Here is a 21903-nt window from a genome sequence, read left to right on the forward strand (position 1 = left end):
ATTTTCATTTTTCCCAACCCAGTTTTTGACTAGGATTGACACCTAATTAATAAATATAAAACATTTCATAAGGTAATATAGAAATGTAAAATCAAGTGGCAGTGATTTGTTACATTATTTTAGTAACTACTTTAAATGTATCAGAAAATATTCTGTCAACATCTACTTGTTAACTATTACTCTAGATACATTCTATCTTATTTCCAAAATGGATAATAGGTACATAAAATCGAATAAAAATGTTCAAAATGTATAAACATAACTAAAGCCAAGGACGCATTTTTGTCCAAACAAAAAACGCAACAGAATACAAAAAATCTAAAATACAGATTACGCTAGGTACTGTACAAATAAATTTACAACGATGTAAATATTTACAAAGACGTTCATCTAGATCCAGATCAAAGATACAGTCACATTGATATAAAGCATTCCTGTCCACAAAATAAATATAAAAACTTATATTTGCCACACATATCATTCAACAACATCAATGTGACAATACCTACTCCTTACAGTTACATTATAAATCGACTAACATTCAGGTGGCTATAGTTTATTCGGCTAAATGATGTTTTATACCACAATTTGCCGCATAAACTATAAAGCTAATATGTCTCTACTGTGTTGGAGTTAAGGTGCATTTTAGTCCCACTCTCCGATGAACATGTGACGCGCGTGCGCCGGCGGAGGGGGAGGGAAGCCGCGGCCAGGCATGGGCAGACGGCCGTACAACGCATAGGGGTCATAATGCTCTCCATCTGAAAGGATTGTGGTCGTTAGTCTTAGTGCTAGCTACGTGCTAGACTGTGCCGATGGCGTTTGCATTTTTACCAATTTTAACTATAAGCACAATTATCTTCCATAGTTAACAAAATTTTAAAGACGAGGATTCTTACAATTTCAATCCATTGTGACTTAAAATGCACCAAAATGTTTTACAAATGAAGTAGGTAATTCTCACAGTCAGTTATTGTAATGTACCTATGTTTAGTAAGGTATGTAAAAATGCAACCGTCGCTTCGACTATAAGTCATCTAAGTGTCCATGTCAGAGTCAGTGCGTTCGTGTCCATGCTACTTTTGTCACAGAATAATAAATAAGTGAAAACAGCATATGTTTGGATAATTAACAAAATCAAAATATCGAGAAAATGGAAAATGGAATGCAAAGCTCGCATTGTATAGCGGCATTGGCTAATTCGCTACGGGGTTTCTAACTAAAGAATAAAATAGGCACTACTACTAATGTATACACTTATAGTAGGTACATAGGTCCTATGTTTTTATTCAAAAGGTAGCACAGAAAACGTAAAATCATGTGAGTAAAGAAATGGAACATAACGTGAAAAAACAGTACACAAAGACAAGTGAATTTCAAAAAAGCAAAGGAATTTTTTTGTAAAATGATCAAGATCAGTAAGGTCAGAAACGTAGTAGAAAAACAACATTGAAAAGTGCGAAGTGCTCCCACAAGACAAAGAAACGAATGGTGCCATAGTGACCATTGGGGATAGCCAATTGACAATCGTTATTAGAAAACGCTAATCGAAACTTAAACAATGTACGGACATGATCACGTGACTTTTCGTTCGACTTCATCCCGATACATTTTTATTTTTCGATCGTCGTTTGTCGATAAACGACTGTTTAAAGGCCTGTTCAACATTGATTACTATTTTGTGAGTGTTTTTACAAGCTACTTATTTAGTGGCAAATGTATGCACTCGCACTAAACACTAATCAATGTGTAAACAGGCGCTTGGGGCCAATTCAAACTTCCATTGTGACATCAAAATTATATCTAAATTCTAAATCATTTATGATGTCAGTCGAGCTTGCATTTCGCTCGTATTAGGTACCTACATGTATTGGCGTGAGCGAGACGCACGGGCGATTGACATCATTATATCATTTTGATAAGTTCGAAATGGCCTACATAGCTACGCCCCAGAAAGAACGCATTCTGAAGCAAGTCAAGCTAAGCAACAGAAAAATGTCGTTTAAATACCAAGACTGGAGCGAAGAGCCTTCAAAGTGCGGGTTAGTCTTTATGTACACTAGCGGGGTTGTTGGATGACGAGCGGTCGCAGCCGGCGCTCCCTGTCGGGATAGAATTGGTACATGAGCTTCTCTTTCCTTGGACCGTACGCACCGATTCCGCTTTCGTAAGAACGGGCATGCCATAGAGCTTGGGGTGGCATGGGCGCGTGAGCGAAGGGAGCCATATGCGGCGGGAAGGCTGGGTGCGCATGGGCAACGCTGAAGCGCTTGCTTGGGACGGGCGCGTCCTTGAGTGTCAGGCGCTCGGTCATGGCTGGGAGGATGTGCTTCCCGTTGGTTTTTACGAAGTTCGGCACGCGGGCGCGCAGGCCGCAGTAGTATGGGTCATCTGGAATGGGAGAAACGGTTTATTAGAGCATCTGTTTTTATTCATTGGGCGGTTTTTTAACCTACTCCATATTAAAAAGATCATTAAATAAATAATTCAGGAAATACATAAGTGTTGAACATTGAAGACATGGCAAACACTTTTTTTTATATTCAATGAGATACGATAATAAGGTGATCGTCGCTTCGTATATAAATCATTCTAGCGAATGCTCTCCAAAACATGACTATTAAACAACATACACTGAGAAGTGACAACCACTGGTTATAGTGGTTATACTTTTGACGACCAGTCTGGCCTAGTGGATACCAGTGTTGGCCGTAATGTGTAATTCTAATTAACAATTAATCATTTCCATTACCCATTAAATCCGCAATTAGTCAATTGCATTACGCATCAATTTAAATTAAGTTAATTAGAATTGAATTTTGAGACGTTTAATTACATTGATTGTCAATCTAAATTAACGTTTAATGCAATTAAATCAATTTTTTCATAAACTAATAATTAATGTTACTATTGCTTAGAAACTTGGAGCTAGGTATTAAAATTAAAAATAAGCATATGAATACAAGCTTCAGTGAATTATCAGGTCGTGATATTTTAAAATCTGACAACAAAATGACCCTGAAACCTGGCAGTAGGTACCTACTGGAACTCAGGTTTGGTGCAACATAGACACACGCCGTTTAGGCTATTCGACTCGTCACAATGAGCACTTGGGAGAGCAGTACCCAAGATGGAGCTGATGCTGAACCTTGGCTGTACCTAGTGGATCTCAGGTTTGGTGCAACATAGACACACGCCGTTTTGGTCATCCGACTCGTCTTGATGAGCGCTTGGGAGAGCACTAACCAAGATAGAGCTGATGCTGAACCCTGGCAGTACCTAATGGAACTCAGGTTTGGTGCAACATAGACAAACGCCGTTTTAGTCATCCGACTCGTCTTGATGAGCACTTGGGAGAGCAGTACCCAAGATAGAGCTGATGCTGAACCCTGGCAGTACCTAATGGAACTCAGGGTTGGTGCAACATAGACAAACGCCGTTTTGGTCATCCGACTCGTCTTGATGAGCACTTGGGAGAGCAGTACCCAAGATAGAGCTGATGCTGAACCCTGGCAGTACCTAATGGAACTCAGGTTTGGTGCAACATAGACAAACGCCGTTTTGGTCATCCGACTCGTCTTGATGAGCACTTGGGAGAGCAGTACCCAAGATAGAGCTGATGCTGAACCCTGGCAGTACCTAATGGAACTCAGGTTTGGTGCAACATAGACAAACGCCGGTTTGGTCATCCGACTCGTCTTGATGAGCACTTGGGAGAGCAGTACCCAAGATAGAGCTGATGCTGAACCCTGGCAGTACCTAATGGAACTCAGGTTTGGTGCAACATAGACAAACGCCGTTTTGGTCATCCGACTCGTCTTGATGAGCACTTGGGAGAGCAGTACCCAAGATAGAGCTGATGCTGAACCCTGGCAGTACCTAATGGAACTCAGGTTTGGTGCAACATAGACAAACGCCGTTTTGGTCATCCGACTCGTCTTGATGAGCACTTGGGAGAGCAGTACCCAAGATAGAGCTGATGCTGAACCCTGGCAGTACCTAATGGAACTCAGGTTTGGTGCAACATAGACAAACGCCGGTTTGGTCATCCGACTCGTCTTGATGAGCACTTGGGAGAGCAGTACCCAAGATAGAGCTGATGCTGAACCCTGGCAGTACCTAATGGAACTCAGGTTTGGTGCAACATAGACAAACGCCGTTTTGGTCATCCGACTCGTCTTGATGAGCACTTGGGAGAGCAGTACCCAAGATAGAGCTGATGCTGAACCCTGGCAGTACCTAATGGAACTCAGGTTTGGTGCAACATAGACAAACGCCGGTTTGGTCATCCGACTCGTCTTGATGAGCACTTGGGAGAGCAGTACCCAAGATAGAGCTGATGCTGAACCCTGGCAGTACCTAATGGAACTCAGGTTTGGTGCAACATAGACAAACGCCGTTTTGGTCATCCGACTCGTCTTGATGAGCACTTGGGAGAGCAGTACCCATGTTAGAGCTGATGCTGAACCCTGGCTGTACTTAGTGGAACTCAGGTTTGGTGCAACATAGACACACGCCGTTTTGGTCATCCGACTCGTCTTGATGAGCACTTGGGAGAGCAGTACCCAAGATAGAGCTGATGCTGAACCCTGGCAGTACCTAATGGAACTCAGGTTTGGTGCAACATAGACAAACGCCGTTTTGGTCATCCGACTCGTCTTGATGAGCACTTGGGAGAGCAGTGCCCAAGATAGAGCTGATGCTAAACCCTGGCAGTACCTAATGGAACTCAGGTCTGGTGCAACATAGACAAACGCCGTTTTGGTCATCCGACTCGTCTTGATGAGCACTTGGGAGAGCAGTACCCAAGATAGAGCTGATGCTGGACCCTGGCAGTACCTAGTGGAACTCAGGTTTGATGCAACATAGACACACGCCGTTTTGGTCATCCTACTCGTCTTGATGAGCACTTGGGAGAGCAGTACCCAAGATAGAGCTGATGCTGAACCCTGGCAGTACCTAATGGAACTCAGGTTTGGTGCAACATAGACAAACGCCGTTTTGGTCATCCGTCACATCTTGACGAGCACTTGGGAGAGCAGTACCCAAGATAGAGCTGATGCTGAACCCTGGCAGTACCTGCAGGTTCAAGATGTGACGGATGACCTAAATAGCGTGAGCCTATGTTGCACCAAACCTGAGTTCCACTAGGTATAGCCAGGGTTCAGCATCAGCTCTATCTTGGGTACTGCTCTCCCAAGTGCTCATCAAGACAAGTCGGATGACCAAAACGGCGTGTGTCTATGTTGCACCAAACCTGAGTTCCACTAGGTACAGCCAAGGTTCAGCATCAGCTCCCTCTTGGGTACTGCTCTCCCAAGTGCTCATTGTGACGAGTCGAATAGCCTAAACGGCGTGTGTCTATGTTGCACCAAACCTGAGTTCCACTAGGTACAGCCAGGGTTCAGCATCAGCTCTATCTTGGGTACTGCTCTCCTAAGTGCTCATCAAGACGAGTAGGATGACCAAAACGGCGTGTGTCTATGTTGCACCAAACCTGAGTTCCATTAGGTACTGCCAGGGTTCAGCATCAGCTCTATCTTGGGTACTGCTCTCCAAGTGCTCATCAAGACGAGTCGGATGACCAAAACGGCGTTTGTCTATGTTGCACCAAACCTGAGTTCCATTAGGTACTGCAGGGTTCAGCATGAGCTCTATCTTGGGTACTGCTCTCCCAAGTGCTCACCAAGACGAGTCGGATGACCAAAACGGCGTTTGTCTATGTTGCACCAAACCTGAGATCCACTAGGTACAGCCAAGGTTCAGCATCAGCTCCATCTTGGGTACTGCTCTCCCAAGTGCTCATTGTGACGAGTCGAATAGCCTAAACGGCGTGTGTCTATGTTGCACCAAACCTGAGTTCCATTAGGTACAGCCAGGGTTCAGCATCAGCTCCATCTTGGGTACTGCTCTCCCAAGTGCTCATTGTGACGAGTCGAATAGCCTAAACGGCGTATGTGTATGTTGCACCAAACCTGAATTCCACTAGGTACACCCAGGGTTCAGCATCAGCTCTATTTTGGGTACTGGTCTCCCAAGTGCTCATCAAGACGAGTCGGATGACCAAACGGCGTGTTTCTATGTTGCACCAAACCTGAGGTCCACTAGCTAGATAAAAATTACGGGCGCCTTTATAAAATTACGATATATTTTTGTTAATTGATAATTATCAATAATATTTTTAATTGTCATTAAAAATTGATTTAATTTTTAATGGTTTGTGAAGCATTAACCATTAATTCATTTTAATTTTTAATGGTTCGAAATAAATTAATATTAATGCAAATTGATGTTAATGCGAATTGACAATTAATTTTCCTTCAATGGTTAATGGTTAATTCGAATTAACCTTTTCAATGGTTAATTTTTAATGGTAATTGGGATTAACGTTCGGCCAACACTGGTGGATACTGACCCTGCCTGTGAAGCCGCGGTCCTGAGTTCGAATCCCAGTAAGGGCATTTATTTGTGTGATGAGCACCGATATTTGTTCCTGAGTCATGGTTGTTTTCTATGTATTTAAGTATTTGTATATTATATATATCGTTGTCTGAGTACCCACAACACAAGCTTTCTTGAGCTTACCGTGGGGCTTAGTCAATTTGTGTAATAATGTCCTATAATATTTATTTATTAATTTATTTATTTATACTATAATATGCCATCTTATTATCTAAGTATCAGTTAGTGTTAAATATTTTGTAACTATTAGGATACCCTATTGACTTTCTCTAACAAAGACAGTAACCCTATAATAATAATGTTCATAACATCCGTGAAATCTAAAATCCGGTTGATAGTCCTTTGTTTCTAAGATATTAAGTTATTTCAACATATTTATGTTTAATTATAAGATACACAATCTAACTGAGGTCTGCTTAGTTTAATGTACGAGTATAGTATACCTACCTGTATATAAATAGTATACTTTTCCGAACAAAGATAGAGCCTATCTACCTAGGTAGGTACCTATAGCTCGCATACATTGTCACTGCCAAGTACTGAGTTACCGTAGACCTACCCTATAGTATAAATGCCGAACAAATATCAAGGATACAGCAAATGGCAGCGTTTGCGACACCCATTGTGCTCGTCACAATCAGCTTGGGAACACGTGCCGAGGCGAATGTGGGAATTATCGCTTTTTTAATTAAACAAATGGAGGTATTAGAAGTTGGTGGATATATCGGAGCGGCGGAGGTGCTCATACATATCTGAACACTGCGTTATTTTTTTATATTTCTGCAGGAGGTAGAGAGCAATTTTGTTTTTACAACTTTAATTTTTTTTAATTATAATTATGTTTTTTATTATGTGTTTTTTAAACTACGTAAGGCTTGGTCACTTTTTATTTAGTAGGAATATGATGTCTATTTCAGTTTATAATTTTGATTTTATAGCCAAGAATATGTAGGTCATAATGAAAAAAAAATTACTAAAAAAGATCTGACCTTTTTATATGTCAATGTTTTATAGGACAACTTAATACGGGGTTGGCTCCACAGTGAAAGTTGTTCAGTATGAGTTCGCTATAGTATTATCTACATCACTACCTCTTACGCAGCGTACTACGTAGGCGAACAATTCGCGAACGCGAAGCGAAGCGATGCGGCGCGGGGTGAATCAATCCTTTGATACCTATAGAAATGTCCTACGTGGGCGATCTCGTTGGGAACGCGAACGCCGTAGGCCCGCCGCGCCGCGCCGCGCCGCTTCGCTTCGCGTCCGCGAGTTGTTCGCTTACGAAAGACGCAGCGTTAATGTATAGGTAAAAGTTTCCTTACCGTATTTTTTGTTGTCTTTTCCCTTGTCGGACTTGCCGCGCGCGAGCTGCGGCAGCCGGCCGTCCTCTATATCGTCGTAATCGGGCTGAAAACAAATTATTATATACTTAATTATTTGCTTAAATACGCTTATAATCTTAAATGTAAATGTTCTCATAACAAGGTAAGTACCTATGCATCAGACAGCATTTATTGGATCCAAAACTATGTAGTTGATTGTCACAATTAAAACGATTATTTTTAACGACATCTTATAATACCTTATAAACAGAGATGTACAAAATGGTTTTAAAAAAGCATTTAAATACAAAATGCAAAATACTTTTCAGATTTACTATTTCAAATGCAAAATACCAAATAGTTTTGCGTTTTGTATTTCAAATGCTAAATGCAAAATAGGTATTTTCAAAATACTTTTTCAAAATAAAATACCTTTTAACCAAATCTCAGATATTTTTATTTATTTTAGGTATTTATCATGAGAAATAGAGACACAATGCCGAGCCGAACAAAAACGTCTAATAACATGGCATGGCACCTTATGCATGACATTTTGGTCATATTTATCAGTACGCGTATCAATAAATTCTGTTATGTTATTAATAATAGACCGTCGGTTCCTCTCTCTGCGGCCCTGACCACCGGCAGCTTGGGCCTTGCCCCGATGCTGGCGGCACCCTAGGTTAGGTTTTTTATAATGTGTTTATAATATTTTTTATATTGTTTTTTAAGTGTTTTTATATTTTAATTTTATATACATATTGTCAATCCGGAGGTCGCGGGTTCAAATCCTGGCTCGTACCAATGAGTTTTTCGGAACTTATGTACGAAATATCATTTGATATTTACCACTAGCTTTTCGGTGAAGGAAAACATCGTGAGGAAACCTGCATACATTTGCGAAGAAATTCAAAGGTGTATGTGAAGTCCCCAATCCGCATTGGGCTAGCGTGGGGACTATAGCCCGAGCCCTCTCGCGCATGAGAGGAGGCCTGTGCCCAGCAGTGGGACGTATATAGGCTCAAATTATTATTTTATTATTATTATACATATTGTAAAAAAACAACCTAAGAAGAGAAATAAATAAAGGAAATAATACTCACTTAAAATAATGTAAAAAACTAGACTAACGAAAAGAGAGCCATGGCTCCATTTTGTGACTTGTGTGGCCATTTATTTCGGTTGATTGTGCATCTAGTTCTTATTTTATTTTTTTCTACTCCAGCACTTAAATGTGTCAATTAAATGACTGACAGTGATATCTAAAGCAATGTCATTTGAATGCTTTGTCTATAGGCTCATAAGATGACTGCTAGCAGTCATCTTATGAGTATAATACAACTGCTTTATTTTTTTTAAAGATACAAGTTCCGATCATCTTGATTGAAAGAGGTATGTTTTCATTTACAATAATAACTCATTTTTTTTTTAAATAATAACTCATTTTTTTTTAAATAATAACTCTTTTTTTTTAATAATAACTCTTTTTTTTAATAATAACTCTTTTTTTTTAATAATAACTCTTTTGTTTTTAATAATAACTCTTTTTTTTTTTTTTTTTTTTTTTTTTTTTGCTGCAGCTGTCATAGAAAAAGTAATGTATGCAACAGCTCATAATTGGTTCTTAAAATTCTCGGGTCTTTTTTTACAAAACTCGACTTTTTTTTTTTTTTTTTGCTGCAGCTGTCATAGAAAAAGTAATGTATGCAACAGCTCATAATTGGTTCTTAAAATTCTCGGGTCTTTTTTTACAAAACTCGACTACGTCTCGTTTTGTAACTTCGACCCTTGAATTTTAAGAACCCTTATTATATCACTGTTGCATAAACTACTATAATTTGATACCTTTAAACGAGCAATTCTTGTTTATTTATTTATTTATTTATATGTATATATATTTCGGGAATCTCGGAAACGGCTCTAACGATTTTGATGAAATTAGCTATATGGGGGTTTTGAGGGGCGACAAATCGAGCTAGCTAGGTCTTATCTCTGGGAAAACGCGCATTTTTGAGTTTATGTATGTTTTCCGAGCGAAGCTCGGTCGCCCAGATATTATATATTTATATAGATAGATATTATATATTTATAGATATTATATTAAATGACTGACAGTGATATCTAAAGCAATGTCATTTGAATGCTTTGTCTATAGGCTCATAAGATGACTGCTAGCAGTCATCTTATGAGTATAATACAACTGCTTTATTTTTTTTAAAGATACAAGTTCCGATCATCTTGATTGAAAGAGGTATGTTTTCATTTACAATAATAACTCATTTTTTTTTTAAATAATAACTCATTTTTTTTTTAAATAATAACTCTTTTTTTTTAATAATAACTCTTTTTTTTAATAATAACTCTTTTTTTTAATAATAACTCTTTTGTTTTTAATAATAACTCTTTTTTTTTTTTTTTTTTTTTTTTTTTTTTTTTTTTTTTTTTTTTTGCTGCAGCTGTCATAGAAAAAGTAATGTATGCAACAGCTCATAATTGGTTCTTAAAATTCTCGGGTCTTTTTTTACAAAACTCGACTTTTTTTTTTTTTTTGCTGCAGCTGTCATAGAAAAAGTAATGTATGCAACAGCTCATAATTGGTTCTTAAAATTCTCGGGTCTTTTTTTACAAAACTCGACTACGTCTCGTTTTGTAACTTCGACCCTTGAATTTTAAGAACCCTTATTATATCACTGTTGCATAAACTACTATTATTACACTTTTCTTTTATTAATAACAACTGGACTGGTATTGTTAAAAAGTGAAAAAAAACATCAGTTTTTATTTATTACGCTTTTTAACAATACCAGGGGGGCGATTTTTGAATTTCGATCGCTCGATTTCGTCACTCGAAAATCGGTGGAAAACGGCGAGATGCTGATTTTTGAAATACGAGCGATATAAATTGTGAATTTAGTGGTATTGACCACTCGTTTTTGATTCTATTAGTAGAATTTACATGCCTAGTAGTGGAGATATTACTGAACGAAATACACGAAATCGAGCGGTCGAATTTCAAAAATCGGCCCCCTGGCGCTGGCGCCAGGCGCTAGCAGGCGCCTCTATCGGTCAAATTCGGCAATACAAGCGTCATTCGTTCATTTCATTTTGTTTGACTGGTAATGTTGGCTAAACTTAATCACAAAGTATTTTGCATTTCGAAATGAATATTAAAAATGCAAAATACGTCTCGAAAAGTATTTCAAATAAAATACAAAATGGTTTTTACTAAAAGGCATTTAAATGCAAAATACAAAATAGGTATTTTGCATTTTGTATTTGCATTTTAAATAGAAGTATTTCAAATAAATCGCATCTCTGCTTATAAATATAAATGTAACCCTTATTTTATTTACTTTGACGCATTTGGATACATATAAATGCTAGCCGGTGCCTATAGATCGTGCTAAAATAATAAGACAATACAATTCAAACACATAACTCCTTAATTATACTTGCTTTTAAAATAGTAAAAACTTCTGGTCTTACTTACTCAAATGACTGTCTGTATGTACTTAACTAGTAATAACTTAAACTATTAAGTAGCAGATTTTTTTAAAGTGATGTCCTATCACAAACTATTTTTATTTAATTTACTTGATGACGATATTATACTAAGTTATTTTAACTCGTGTTAATTCTCCAATTCAACTGTAAGTAGTTTAAAGTCACGTCCCACTTCAACCCGGCCCCCTAAAGGTAAACTCGTGGCATAATGGCCCGCATTATATCTCGGAATAATTGTGTATTACCAATTATCCTGACACGTTGGATACGATTGCAAAACGCCCTGTCATTACCACTACCTTGAAACTGAAGAAAATAGCTTGAGAATTGCGGAGATATTTTTAAAATAGTTGTTGATTGGATACTTATTTACGTAAGACACAAGCGCGAAAATTATTTTAAGCTAACCTGACATTGACCGTTCCAAATATTTCATAACAAGTACAGCTAGACAAAAAGGTAAACCGATTTTGTCAGTAAAGGTAGAATAAAAAAAAACTATAGGTATAGGTACACATCCGTCTTATTGGGTTTATAATACATAAGAAAAAGGCAGTATGATTATATCCACCTATGCTCAACTGATAAGCGACTCTTGCTAATCTATATCTTATTTGTTTTTGCGGGTTCCCATATAAAAAATGTAATAATATGTATTATATATGACACTTACAACTCTCGCCCGGGTCGTTAGACCCGTTAAAGACATTAAATATAAATGTAATAATGGCTGTAATAGTTGTATACCATCCCTTGAACTAACGATGTTATTAACAAAACCTGTTGAATTTCATATTACAAAACTAACTCGGAAAAGTCATCAAAACTTGCTTCTGATTTCATTCGGAAGATAAGACATCACTGTTAAGTGATTATGTTTTACCGACATCAATTTATATTAACTGTCTCTCACGTCCCAAATCCCTGTTTATTGAGATATAACCAAAATTAATCCTTCGTCGAGATAACTCAAACATGACAAGCAAATATCTTTGAGCGCCTCCCGTTTTTTCCCGACTTCAGCTTTCTCTGGGACATCATGCATTGTCATTTCGTCGTGACCGTCGGTCATGGAATCATTTGATTTATCTATAAAATCACTGAAGGTAATATATCGGATTTGTGATCAAAAGGGCTTTTCAATTTTCGAATCGTTTTTGTGTCAGTTAAGAAAATTTCAATGACGTTTTTACTATGTTACACGCTGTAATGTTGAAATAAGTAATAGTCTGATTTAACTACCTAAGTAATTTATGGACAAACTTTTTAGGAGGTATATATAGTAACTGTCGAATATTTTCAAATTTAAATTATATGACAAATAGATGCTGGAAAGTTTTCAATTTGGGACTCAGAGCGTCACTGTCAAAGCTTTATTGCACGACAACGCAACACAAACACTTTTTTCTGGATTCATTTTTCACAAACGTTTGGTTGATAGAATCTAAAGTAATGTAGTAGATTGTACAAATAATAAACATATGTATTCTTAAAATCACGAGCTAAAGAAACGCTGATATCGGGGGGCGTTCATAACTTTCCAGCCTTGATAAAATCCTTTTATATGATGTCCATATGGGCATTAGTTGCATCGAGTCGACATGCGATAACATCATTGTTCGGCGCCTACGCCATATGACTTTGTACAATATCTAGTCAACTGCTATCTAAAAGTACGTGCTTTAAGATTACCTTTACTTGGTAGGAGTCTTTGTTTTTTGAGTTTGCTATTGTAAAGTTTGTGGTTCTGATAATTATTTTATCTTATCTATTTATTTTATTATCATGAATTTTGTTTAAGTAATATTTTTCCTTCTATATTCCTGAATATATATTAAAAATCAATATGAATTTACAAATAGTGACACACAAAACCACATGATTGTCCACCGCCAATAAAAAGTATGTACTCGTATGTTCCAAAATCAAAACAAAAAGCGACGTATTTCAGTCGTTCAGCAGTATTTACTATTTCATAGATACCTACAGTAAAGTGTTTTACCTCACACTTTACTGTATCTACAGATGTGCAAGTTGCGGAAAGTTTCCATAAAATTCTATAAATTCTCGGAAATTTCATGAAACTTTCACTAAGGAAATATGGGAAATTTAAATTTAAAATTGGAAAGTTTCAATTTATTAGATTCAAATTGGAAAGATTAAAAAATCGCATGCATTACTAACGCTTATCATCTCTTACCAATATGTTTATATGAGTGAATTATTTCTAACCAATATTCATATGTAATTGATTTAAGCCAATCTTTTTGTTATACTCTTTCCTATATGTTACTGTCAATGCACGCTATCTTTGGGACTCGGGTTTTTTATTCAACAATCATTAATCACGTCAGTTGACTCGTTTTTGTATTCGATTTGCATTCATCAGTTTTATCGGACTTTAATGCATTTGTTGGATCTGAATTGCCCGTTGCCAATATTGTCTCTACAATTTGATATGGTTTTCATCTGCTTTTGATACGACCTTGACCTTGAGTACCAATTAGCTTTAGCGGCGGCAGCGGTTGATTGGTTCTGGCGAAATTCAATCAGTACAGTCGTCTCATAAGTCATTTTGCTTGCACTTATTGTTGCGCGTGAGATGCCTGATGATACGAACCAAGTTCGTATCGAAATGAGATGAAAACCATATCAAATTATTAAATCAGGATCGGCCTCCATATCATGGTTAAAAGCTCCTGAGGATTTATTGTTTGAGCTTTAGGTATGATTTTTGCAAATAAGTCGTTTTTTATTCAAGGATATCATTGCACTTATATTGTATGCACTATCGCTACTAGCCTTGTAAAGGGTTACTTTTATGACTGTGCTAAGAGCAATATTGGAATTAGGTACCAAAAAAGAGAATCAGAAATTGAATTCACATGCCGTATTTTTAGGGTTCCGTAGCAAAATGGCAAAAAACGGAACCCTTATAGATTCGTCATGTCTGTCTGTCTGTCCGTCTGTCTGTCCGTCCGTATGTCACAGCCACTTTTCTCCGAAACTATAAGAACTATACTGTTGAAACTTGGTAAGTAGATGTATTCTGTGAACCGCATTAAGATTTTCACACAAAAATAGAAAAAAAAACAATAAATTTTTGGGGTTCCCCATACTTCGAACTGAAACTCAAAAATTTTTTTTTCATCAAACCCATACGTGTGGGGTATCTATGGATAGGTCTTCAAAAAAGATATTGAGGTTTCTAATATCATTTTTTTCTAAACTGAATAGTTTGCGCGAGAGACACTTCCAAAGTGGTAAAATGTGTCCCCCCCCCCCTGTAACTTCTAAAATAAGAGAATGATAAAACTAAAAAAAATATATGATGTATATTACCATGTAAACTTCCACCGAAAATTGGTTTGAACGAGATCTAGTAAGTAGTTTTTTTTTTATACGTCTTAAATCGCCTAAATACGGAACCCTTCATGGGCGAGTCCGACTCGCACTTGGCCGCTTTTTTACTGTAAAAGTTAAAATAAGTCTAGGTACAAAAGAATATATTTCGATTGGCGATTAAAAATAAATGTATTCAAGTCACAAACTGTGAGTCACAATAAGCAGTGGCATAAAAACCCAGTACTTAGATTGTAGAAGCATGGACTCCCCCACAAATACTATTTTTAGCACTGATCTAAGAGTTCTTACCTAAAATGCGGTTCTTGCATAATAACACTTCTTCGAATTTGAAGAGTGCAGGGAATAAACGATATGATTTTATTGTTTAAGGTTTTTTGATTGTTATTGAAAGCTACTTTAGGTGCTATTTAGGATATGGACTGTTATCGCCGTTTATCCACTGCGCCTATGACAGTCACGCTGTTATTGTCTCTCATCTTGGCTGTTTCGTTTTAACTAGTAAGTGACAGAGTAAGACGACACGATATAGGTACGATAAAAACGCAACCATAATAAATCTACCGGACTCTTCAATGCAATCTCACTTTGGTTGCAACCAAACGAGAAACAAAGCCTAACCACCCGCCATATGATTACGAAGCACATTCGTAAGCAATTTTCACTTGATAATAAATTATTTTCTTTATTTCAAGTGCATTATCTAAAGGCAACCGCATTACGAATGTGATGAGTTAAAATCACGAAGGGTTTTTTAGCCTTTCAATTTAGCACCACTTTGCCTTTTCTGTAATATTAATGGGTTCAAATTGGTTTGTAAGGCTAGCCGGTCCAAGTAGCCAGAAAAGGTACGTAACATCCGATCCGTTTTAAGTGATCAGAAAATTATTAGTGCAACAAATTAAAGTGGTACGAGTATATAAATGCATTCTATCTATGAAGAATGGACCTTCAAGCGAAATTGCTAACTTTTATACGAAACTTATGTGGTACGAATCAGGGATGTTGCGGATGCCAATTTTTTGACATCCGCGGATGCGGATGCGGATGCGGATGCGGATGCGGATGCGGATGCGGATTTATAAAGGCTCACGTCCACGGATGCGGATGCGGATGCGGATGTCAAGATAGTACCATAAAAAACGTCAAATATTACATTTTAGTAATTTTTATTTCAAAAAACTGGCCAAGTGCGAGTCGGACTCGCGGTCCAAGGGTTCCGTACATTAAGTCCCACTCACGCTTGACTGCTCATTTGTAATAGGTTTTTTTGGTTAACGACTAAATTACCTAGCAGTCTAGCACTTACACCGATGCTAAGACGTTCCTGTAACGACCTGTTCCACATCCGCATCCGCATTAAATCCGCATCGATTTTATGCGGATGCGGATGCGGATGTTGAAAATAATGCAGAAGTTCAGCGGTTGCGGATGCGAATGCGGATATTCGCAACATCCCTGGTACGAATTTCGGAAAAGTTTGTCAACGAGGTGACACAATTACGATGGGTGACTTTCAAACTAGTTAAACCTGGATCGTACCAATGAACTTAAAGCATGAAATATCATTTGGTATTTACCAGTCGCTTTGTAGGGGATGAAAGCATTATGCGAAAACGTTTCTTTATGGGTTGGAGAGGCACATAGTCCAAGCGTCAACTGGAGACCAAGGCCTAACATGTTATATAGACATTAGCTTATGTATAGGGTTTTCACGGCGGATCCGAAATGTATAGGAAGATCCGCGGATCCGGATCCGGATAATTTCATACATTTCGGATCCGGATTGCAAACCCTACTTACGTATGAAACTCAACTGACCTTGGGAATATCAGCAGGCCCATATCCATTCTCCCTCGGTGGCAGTTTCGGGGGCTTGTCCCCTCTCCTCTGTCCCATCTGCATCATCAGCTGTTCCCTGGTGGCGGCGACCACGCCGTGGCCGTTCAGCCCGTAGCCCGAGCTGCCCGAGGACCCGGAGTTGGCGTTTGAGCTGGCGATGCTGTAGGGGTCCTCGTCGGGGATCGGGATGCGGGGACGGTTCTTGATGTCCATGGGACGTTGGACTGGAAGGAAGAATGCTTTGTTAAAAAAGGTTCCACAGATTCTTTAGGGATACGTAATACTACATTATCACAGCATTTTCAACTTTTCGCCGAATAAGGGTAGCAGCAAACCGTCTGTCATCGTTATAACATCACTGCTGACTAATATTGATCGGCCGGCAACTGGCTCTTAGTGCCTATATGAATTTGCAATTCTGAATAGTAATCGCATAAGAATTTCGTGTTAACGTATGTAGATTTAGATTATGCCTGTGTTTAAGAAAAATAACCTAACAAGTACACTGGGTACTGGATTTAGCTCTATATTACTACCCGAGACACAAAACAAATCCATTATTTTTGCTCCACACAATTTAACCTTTAATACCTAAGCACTTATAAACTAAAATAGCCTAAACGTTCACGTCTTGAACCACTCAAGTAGGTACTCACAGTATTACCAAACCCAACAAGCATTCGGTACAATTGGTAAATGCTTGTAGCAAGCGAAGTGAATTCTCGTGACGATGCATCGGATGGCAATCATGTCGCTTCACGACAACCAACCTATACACAACAACTACAAAACGACATATACTCATACTAAGTACACGCCGGGTCGTACATTTATAGTCAGGATGCCCGTGTAGTTATTAGCTAAAGGTTGAGTTCCATTATTCTGGGTCATTGTCTTTTGACACCTTAATGTCAGATTTGTCGATAGTTTAAGGGCGGGTCTATTGATATGTCAGAACGATTAGCAAATATGATTTTCTAATGACACTCTATTATTAAGCGAAGCGTCAACAAATCACGACTTCGATTTGCTTGGTTAATACATTAATAATAACTATATAATCATGTGGCATCGTCTACCTATACTGTTAACTTACAATTTGTAAAAAAAGGTTCACTGATGAATCAGTACCTAAAGGTTTTTGCTCACATTTGACACGGTGAAGCCCTAAATTTCGTATCTAATACTTTACGAAAATTGTAAGTTTAGATAGTAGTGTAATAAAGAAGTGATTTAATCGTAAAGTGACAAGCTCATACATCTTTTTACACAATAGTTTTACTATAATTGTACACATACAAAAATCTTGTTAACTCAAACGCCAAAGAAGCGGCACTAACCAATACTTATTAATGTTTCGTATTGACAGCTCACCTGTTAACACAAATTGCTTACACGTAAAAAGTCATAACTTCTTAAAAGATACACCCTTTTAAAAACAGAAATAAAATCATAGATTGAACATATGACAAAGCGGAAGAGAACCTCTAATATTGGGTAATGTATGCCCACTCTTATTACATTGTAAGCATTATGGTACCTTAGACGAATCCAATTATAATAATGCATTTGGTTCTGTGATATAATTCAATTAGTAGCTGTTTCTATTAGTGATTTCATTTGGATCAGGAAGTTAAGTTCTATTTTGAAGGTTGATCAGATCAGATATATCCTATAGTTAACTAATAGCAGATTACTGATATTTTGATCTAAATTAGTTTAAAAATTACCATTAAGTTTTTATTAATAATATATGAGTTTTGTTTTGATATAAAACAATAAAATTGCAAATGTCCACAAATTTTAAATTGGCTTCAGTTGTTAAAGAATAAAAATAGTACTAAAATGTTACACGCCTTTTAAGTTTCATATTTAAATACTTTCATGTTTTAACATTAGCATATCTTTTTTAATCGCTAAACATTAACTGTGTTCATCCGGTGGTGTTATTTTACTTTGGACGACAAAATACACTGGCTAAGTATGAGGTTAATAGGCAAAGTTTTATTTCATTACTGTGAGCAATTTCATATTAAAGTTATTTTTTTTGGGATTTCAAAGTCCAATACCTAGTATAAAAGTTGATCATAGAAATGTACAATCGCGTACATATATGTACCAAATTTTAACTTTTAACAAGCAGAAACGTCTGGGAACGATGCTATTAAAGCTTAGAATAAATTTAAAAGTGGAAAAATTACTGTCTTGGGTGAGACTTGAACTCACATATGTACCTATTTTCATACAATACAAACGAATAACATTACAAGATGTGAAAAAAAGATAAATACCTACAAACTTATGGAGATTCCGTAGACGCAACAGGATTAGAATCTAGATTAGCTCACACAACATGAATACCAATGCGTCTATTTTTAACGTGTTAGTAGCAAAAGATTTGTTCTTGGTTGCTCCATTTTTGCGCCATCCAGCCGTTTTGATATCACTTCCTATTGTCGTTCTGTTTTGCATAACATCGGTCACGATCTTAATGTTTCAATTGCCTTGTTTCGGAGGAGGCCAATTCTGATTTTATAATTTGATTTAGCTTTCTTCTTTTTTTCATACGACCTACTGTCACCATCAAACATCTCACGCGTAGTGATGGGTAGGACATCAATTTAAAATGAGTTTGTATGAGTACCTCATTTTCTAAAATGAGGTGTTACAATGTCTTACTTCAAATGAGGTGAGGTACTAGCATATTTTCAGCGTCGACTATTCCATTAATTCCAACGGCGACAAAAATATTTAATGTATATACATATTTATGTATTCATCACTTCCTTTATAAATAAATAAATAGAGTCAGACCGAGAAAAGTCTGCAGCGATTTTCATAGCCCACGCAGTGCAAGTGTCATTTTAAACGTCAAACTTCTATTAATTTATGACGTGTAAATAACACTTGCACTGCGTGGGCTATCAAAATCGCTGCAGACTTTTCTTGGTCTAACTCTAGTAACATTTAATTGGAGTGCAATTCTGGAGGTTAAGTATAGAACTTTTAGGAGAAAGATAATTTTAGAATCAAGTAAAATGAATAGAGGAGTGAAGTAAGACATTTTTGCGGTACGAAGTACTGCGACAAATTAACAAAATGAGTGGTACAAATGAGGTGCCTCACGAGTGAGCGACTCAACACTACTCACGCGCACCAAAAAAAAATTGGACAATCTTATGAATCTTACTCAAATCGACTAGTCCCACAGTTAGCTCAATCAGGCTTGTGTTGTGGGTAGGTAGGTACTATGAGGAGACGATGAAAAAGAATGTAGCGAGCGAAATACCTTATGAGAAAATTTCAGGAAGCTTAGCCAAGTTGTCAATTTTTGGTAGAAAACGCCAATCGAAACAAAATTAATGTATGAAAATAGTTAGAGTTAGACAAGAAAGGTCTGCAACTATTTTGACAGCACACGCAAGCAAGTTTAAACGTCAAACTTCTATGAAATTACGATGCTTTTCGTAACAATATGTCATCCTGATGTACATTTCTTTTCGTTTGGAGTTTTATTTGATTCTACATTAATCTACATATTTCATCAGCATATTTTGAAATAGAAATAGAAATAAAAATATCGTTTATTTGCCAGAAATGTGGTAAATAAATTAGGTGGTAACATTCATCTTAAATAAATCGAACATCACATGTCGCCGAGAGTGTAGGCATGCAAATTTTACTTAAACTTACTTTTTCAAATCGTTAAAACGGAATCGTCCCCCCGAAGTGAATTCAGCAGTAATGGGTATCGCCGAACGGTGCCATTCCGAGCCGGTGATCTAGTTATGCCATACTAAGTCACGAATACGACGACCTTCATGACGAAATCGAAATTTTGTCAGAGTGTGTATGAAGAAGTGTTGAAAGCAGTAGTTTTTAGGGTAACAAACGAGCATGATAGTAAGGCTCTAAGGCATATACTTGCATTCTCTAGATTGCAGATGAATAGACAATTTTTCAAAACTGAGATGGACTTGTAAAACATGCAGCCTTAACCTTACACCTTAACAATAGTGGTGTGGCATTGAACATCGATCCCGGACTAATTGCAAATGTTATTTAATCTATATAGATCAGTATCATTTAATATTAGGCGCGTTACTAACACCAAAAGCGATAGTGTTAGGCTGAAGGTCCCGTCGCCCTAAATGATATTATTAGACAATGATGATATCGGGATGATCTATTTTAATGTGAGAAGCATTAGCGTGGCATCGATTACACGCACTTAACAGTCGATCGATAAAGCCAGTTACATCGATACGCCTCAAACTTTCGATTGAGAAACAGTAGCATCAAGCGAGTTCGATGACACCTCCATTTAGGATTTAATATCTACAAAAACGGCATCCACACGGCTGTGTCACGACTTACAACAGAAAACATTGGCAGCTAGATTTATTTGAGTTCCCCAACCCGATAAACTGCGCCAGACCGCGAAACCACTAGGAAATCTAGGAACCTATCTTATCCGGAATCACGGGAATCTTGTGCGGTTTCATTCCCATAGATACCGGCAATACCAATGTTGATAGTTGTTAAGTTGGCAATATGGATGGTTAGAAATGGTCAAGAGTGAAATGAGGTACAATACAACATAGATCGAAGGAAGATTGCATTGTTGCACAATAAAGACTACTGAGTGAGCCTCTGCATATTTGATGCGGTTGCGTGCCCTGAGAACTAAATCAGATCCGTAATTTGTTATAAAATTGCACGTCCTAAATATAACCACAGCTGAAGCTGATGTAGAAATAGTTTCCGGATTCTCAAAGCCTCCTGTGGCATATTTAAATTGGTATATTGATATTGAGCATCTGCATTTATCAGCTGTTGACCAATTCCGGAAGACTTGTGGGCAATTATAGTGCGTCCAACTCGCAGCCTTGCCTGTTTAAAAACCAGTTCACTTTTATTCGACGAGACTATTATTGGGAACCAGTTGATGCTTTTTAAGGTCGTCATATATTTTTGTCTTTACAACTGACTTGAACGGAAGAGGTCCTATTTATAGACGATGTTAACATATTTAACCAGGCGCCTAATTAACTAGTTTTGAAGTGAATACTAAAATTAATAGGTTACTAAAGCGAATACCAACATTAAGGCTCAAGGATATTTACCTAACTTCATCTATAAAATCTTTTCTAAAACGTAAGTCGTCTTTTGTAAAACTTTTCTTTTCCATGTTTAGTTTTAGCCATTATTAAAATAAACACATAAAAGGTGGATTCTTAAAAATGTTGATCAGGACAGTTGATTTTTAATTACCTACAGCCTAGTTAAGTTTTTGCACAATTTTTTTTTTCAATTCAAGTTAAATAAAGTCAAGGTCCGGATCGGTACAGTGCCAGTTTTGCGTGAGAATGTATTCATAATTGTATATTCGTTAATTTCAACGATAAGG

General features: G+C 37.3%; 1 protein-coding gene across 3 annotated transcripts in view; it reads right to left on the reverse strand.

The window, feature by feature from the left end:
• Positions 1-369: 369 nt before the first annotated feature.
• LOC134663062 (uncharacterized) overlaps positions 370-21903 on the reverse strand; it is a 258300-nt gene continuing 236766 nt past the window's right edge. Inside the window, exons 7-10 of one of the 3 annotated variants that reach the window (XM_063519369.1) lie at positions 16473-16717; positions 7785-7869; positions 2011-2391; positions 370-761 (exon numbers count right to left, since the gene is read on the reverse strand). In XM_063519369.1, the coding sequence (XP_063375439.1) occupies positions 2060-2391; positions 7785-7869; positions 16473-16717 (662 nt within the window). In that variant the 3' untranslated portion in view covers positions 370-761; positions 2011-2059. The remainder of the gene's footprint in view (positions 762-2010; positions 2392-7784; positions 7870-16472; positions 16718-21903) is intronic. The other 2 variants (XM_063519368.1, XM_063519370.1) reach the window with 2 other exon arrangements.

This window comes from Cydia amplana, chromosome 4 (genome assembly GCF_948474715.1).
Source record: "Cydia amplana chromosome 4, ilCydAmpl1.1, whole genome shotgun sequence".
NCBI lineage: Eukaryota > Metazoa > Arthropoda > Insecta > Lepidoptera > Tortricidae > Cydia > Cydia amplana.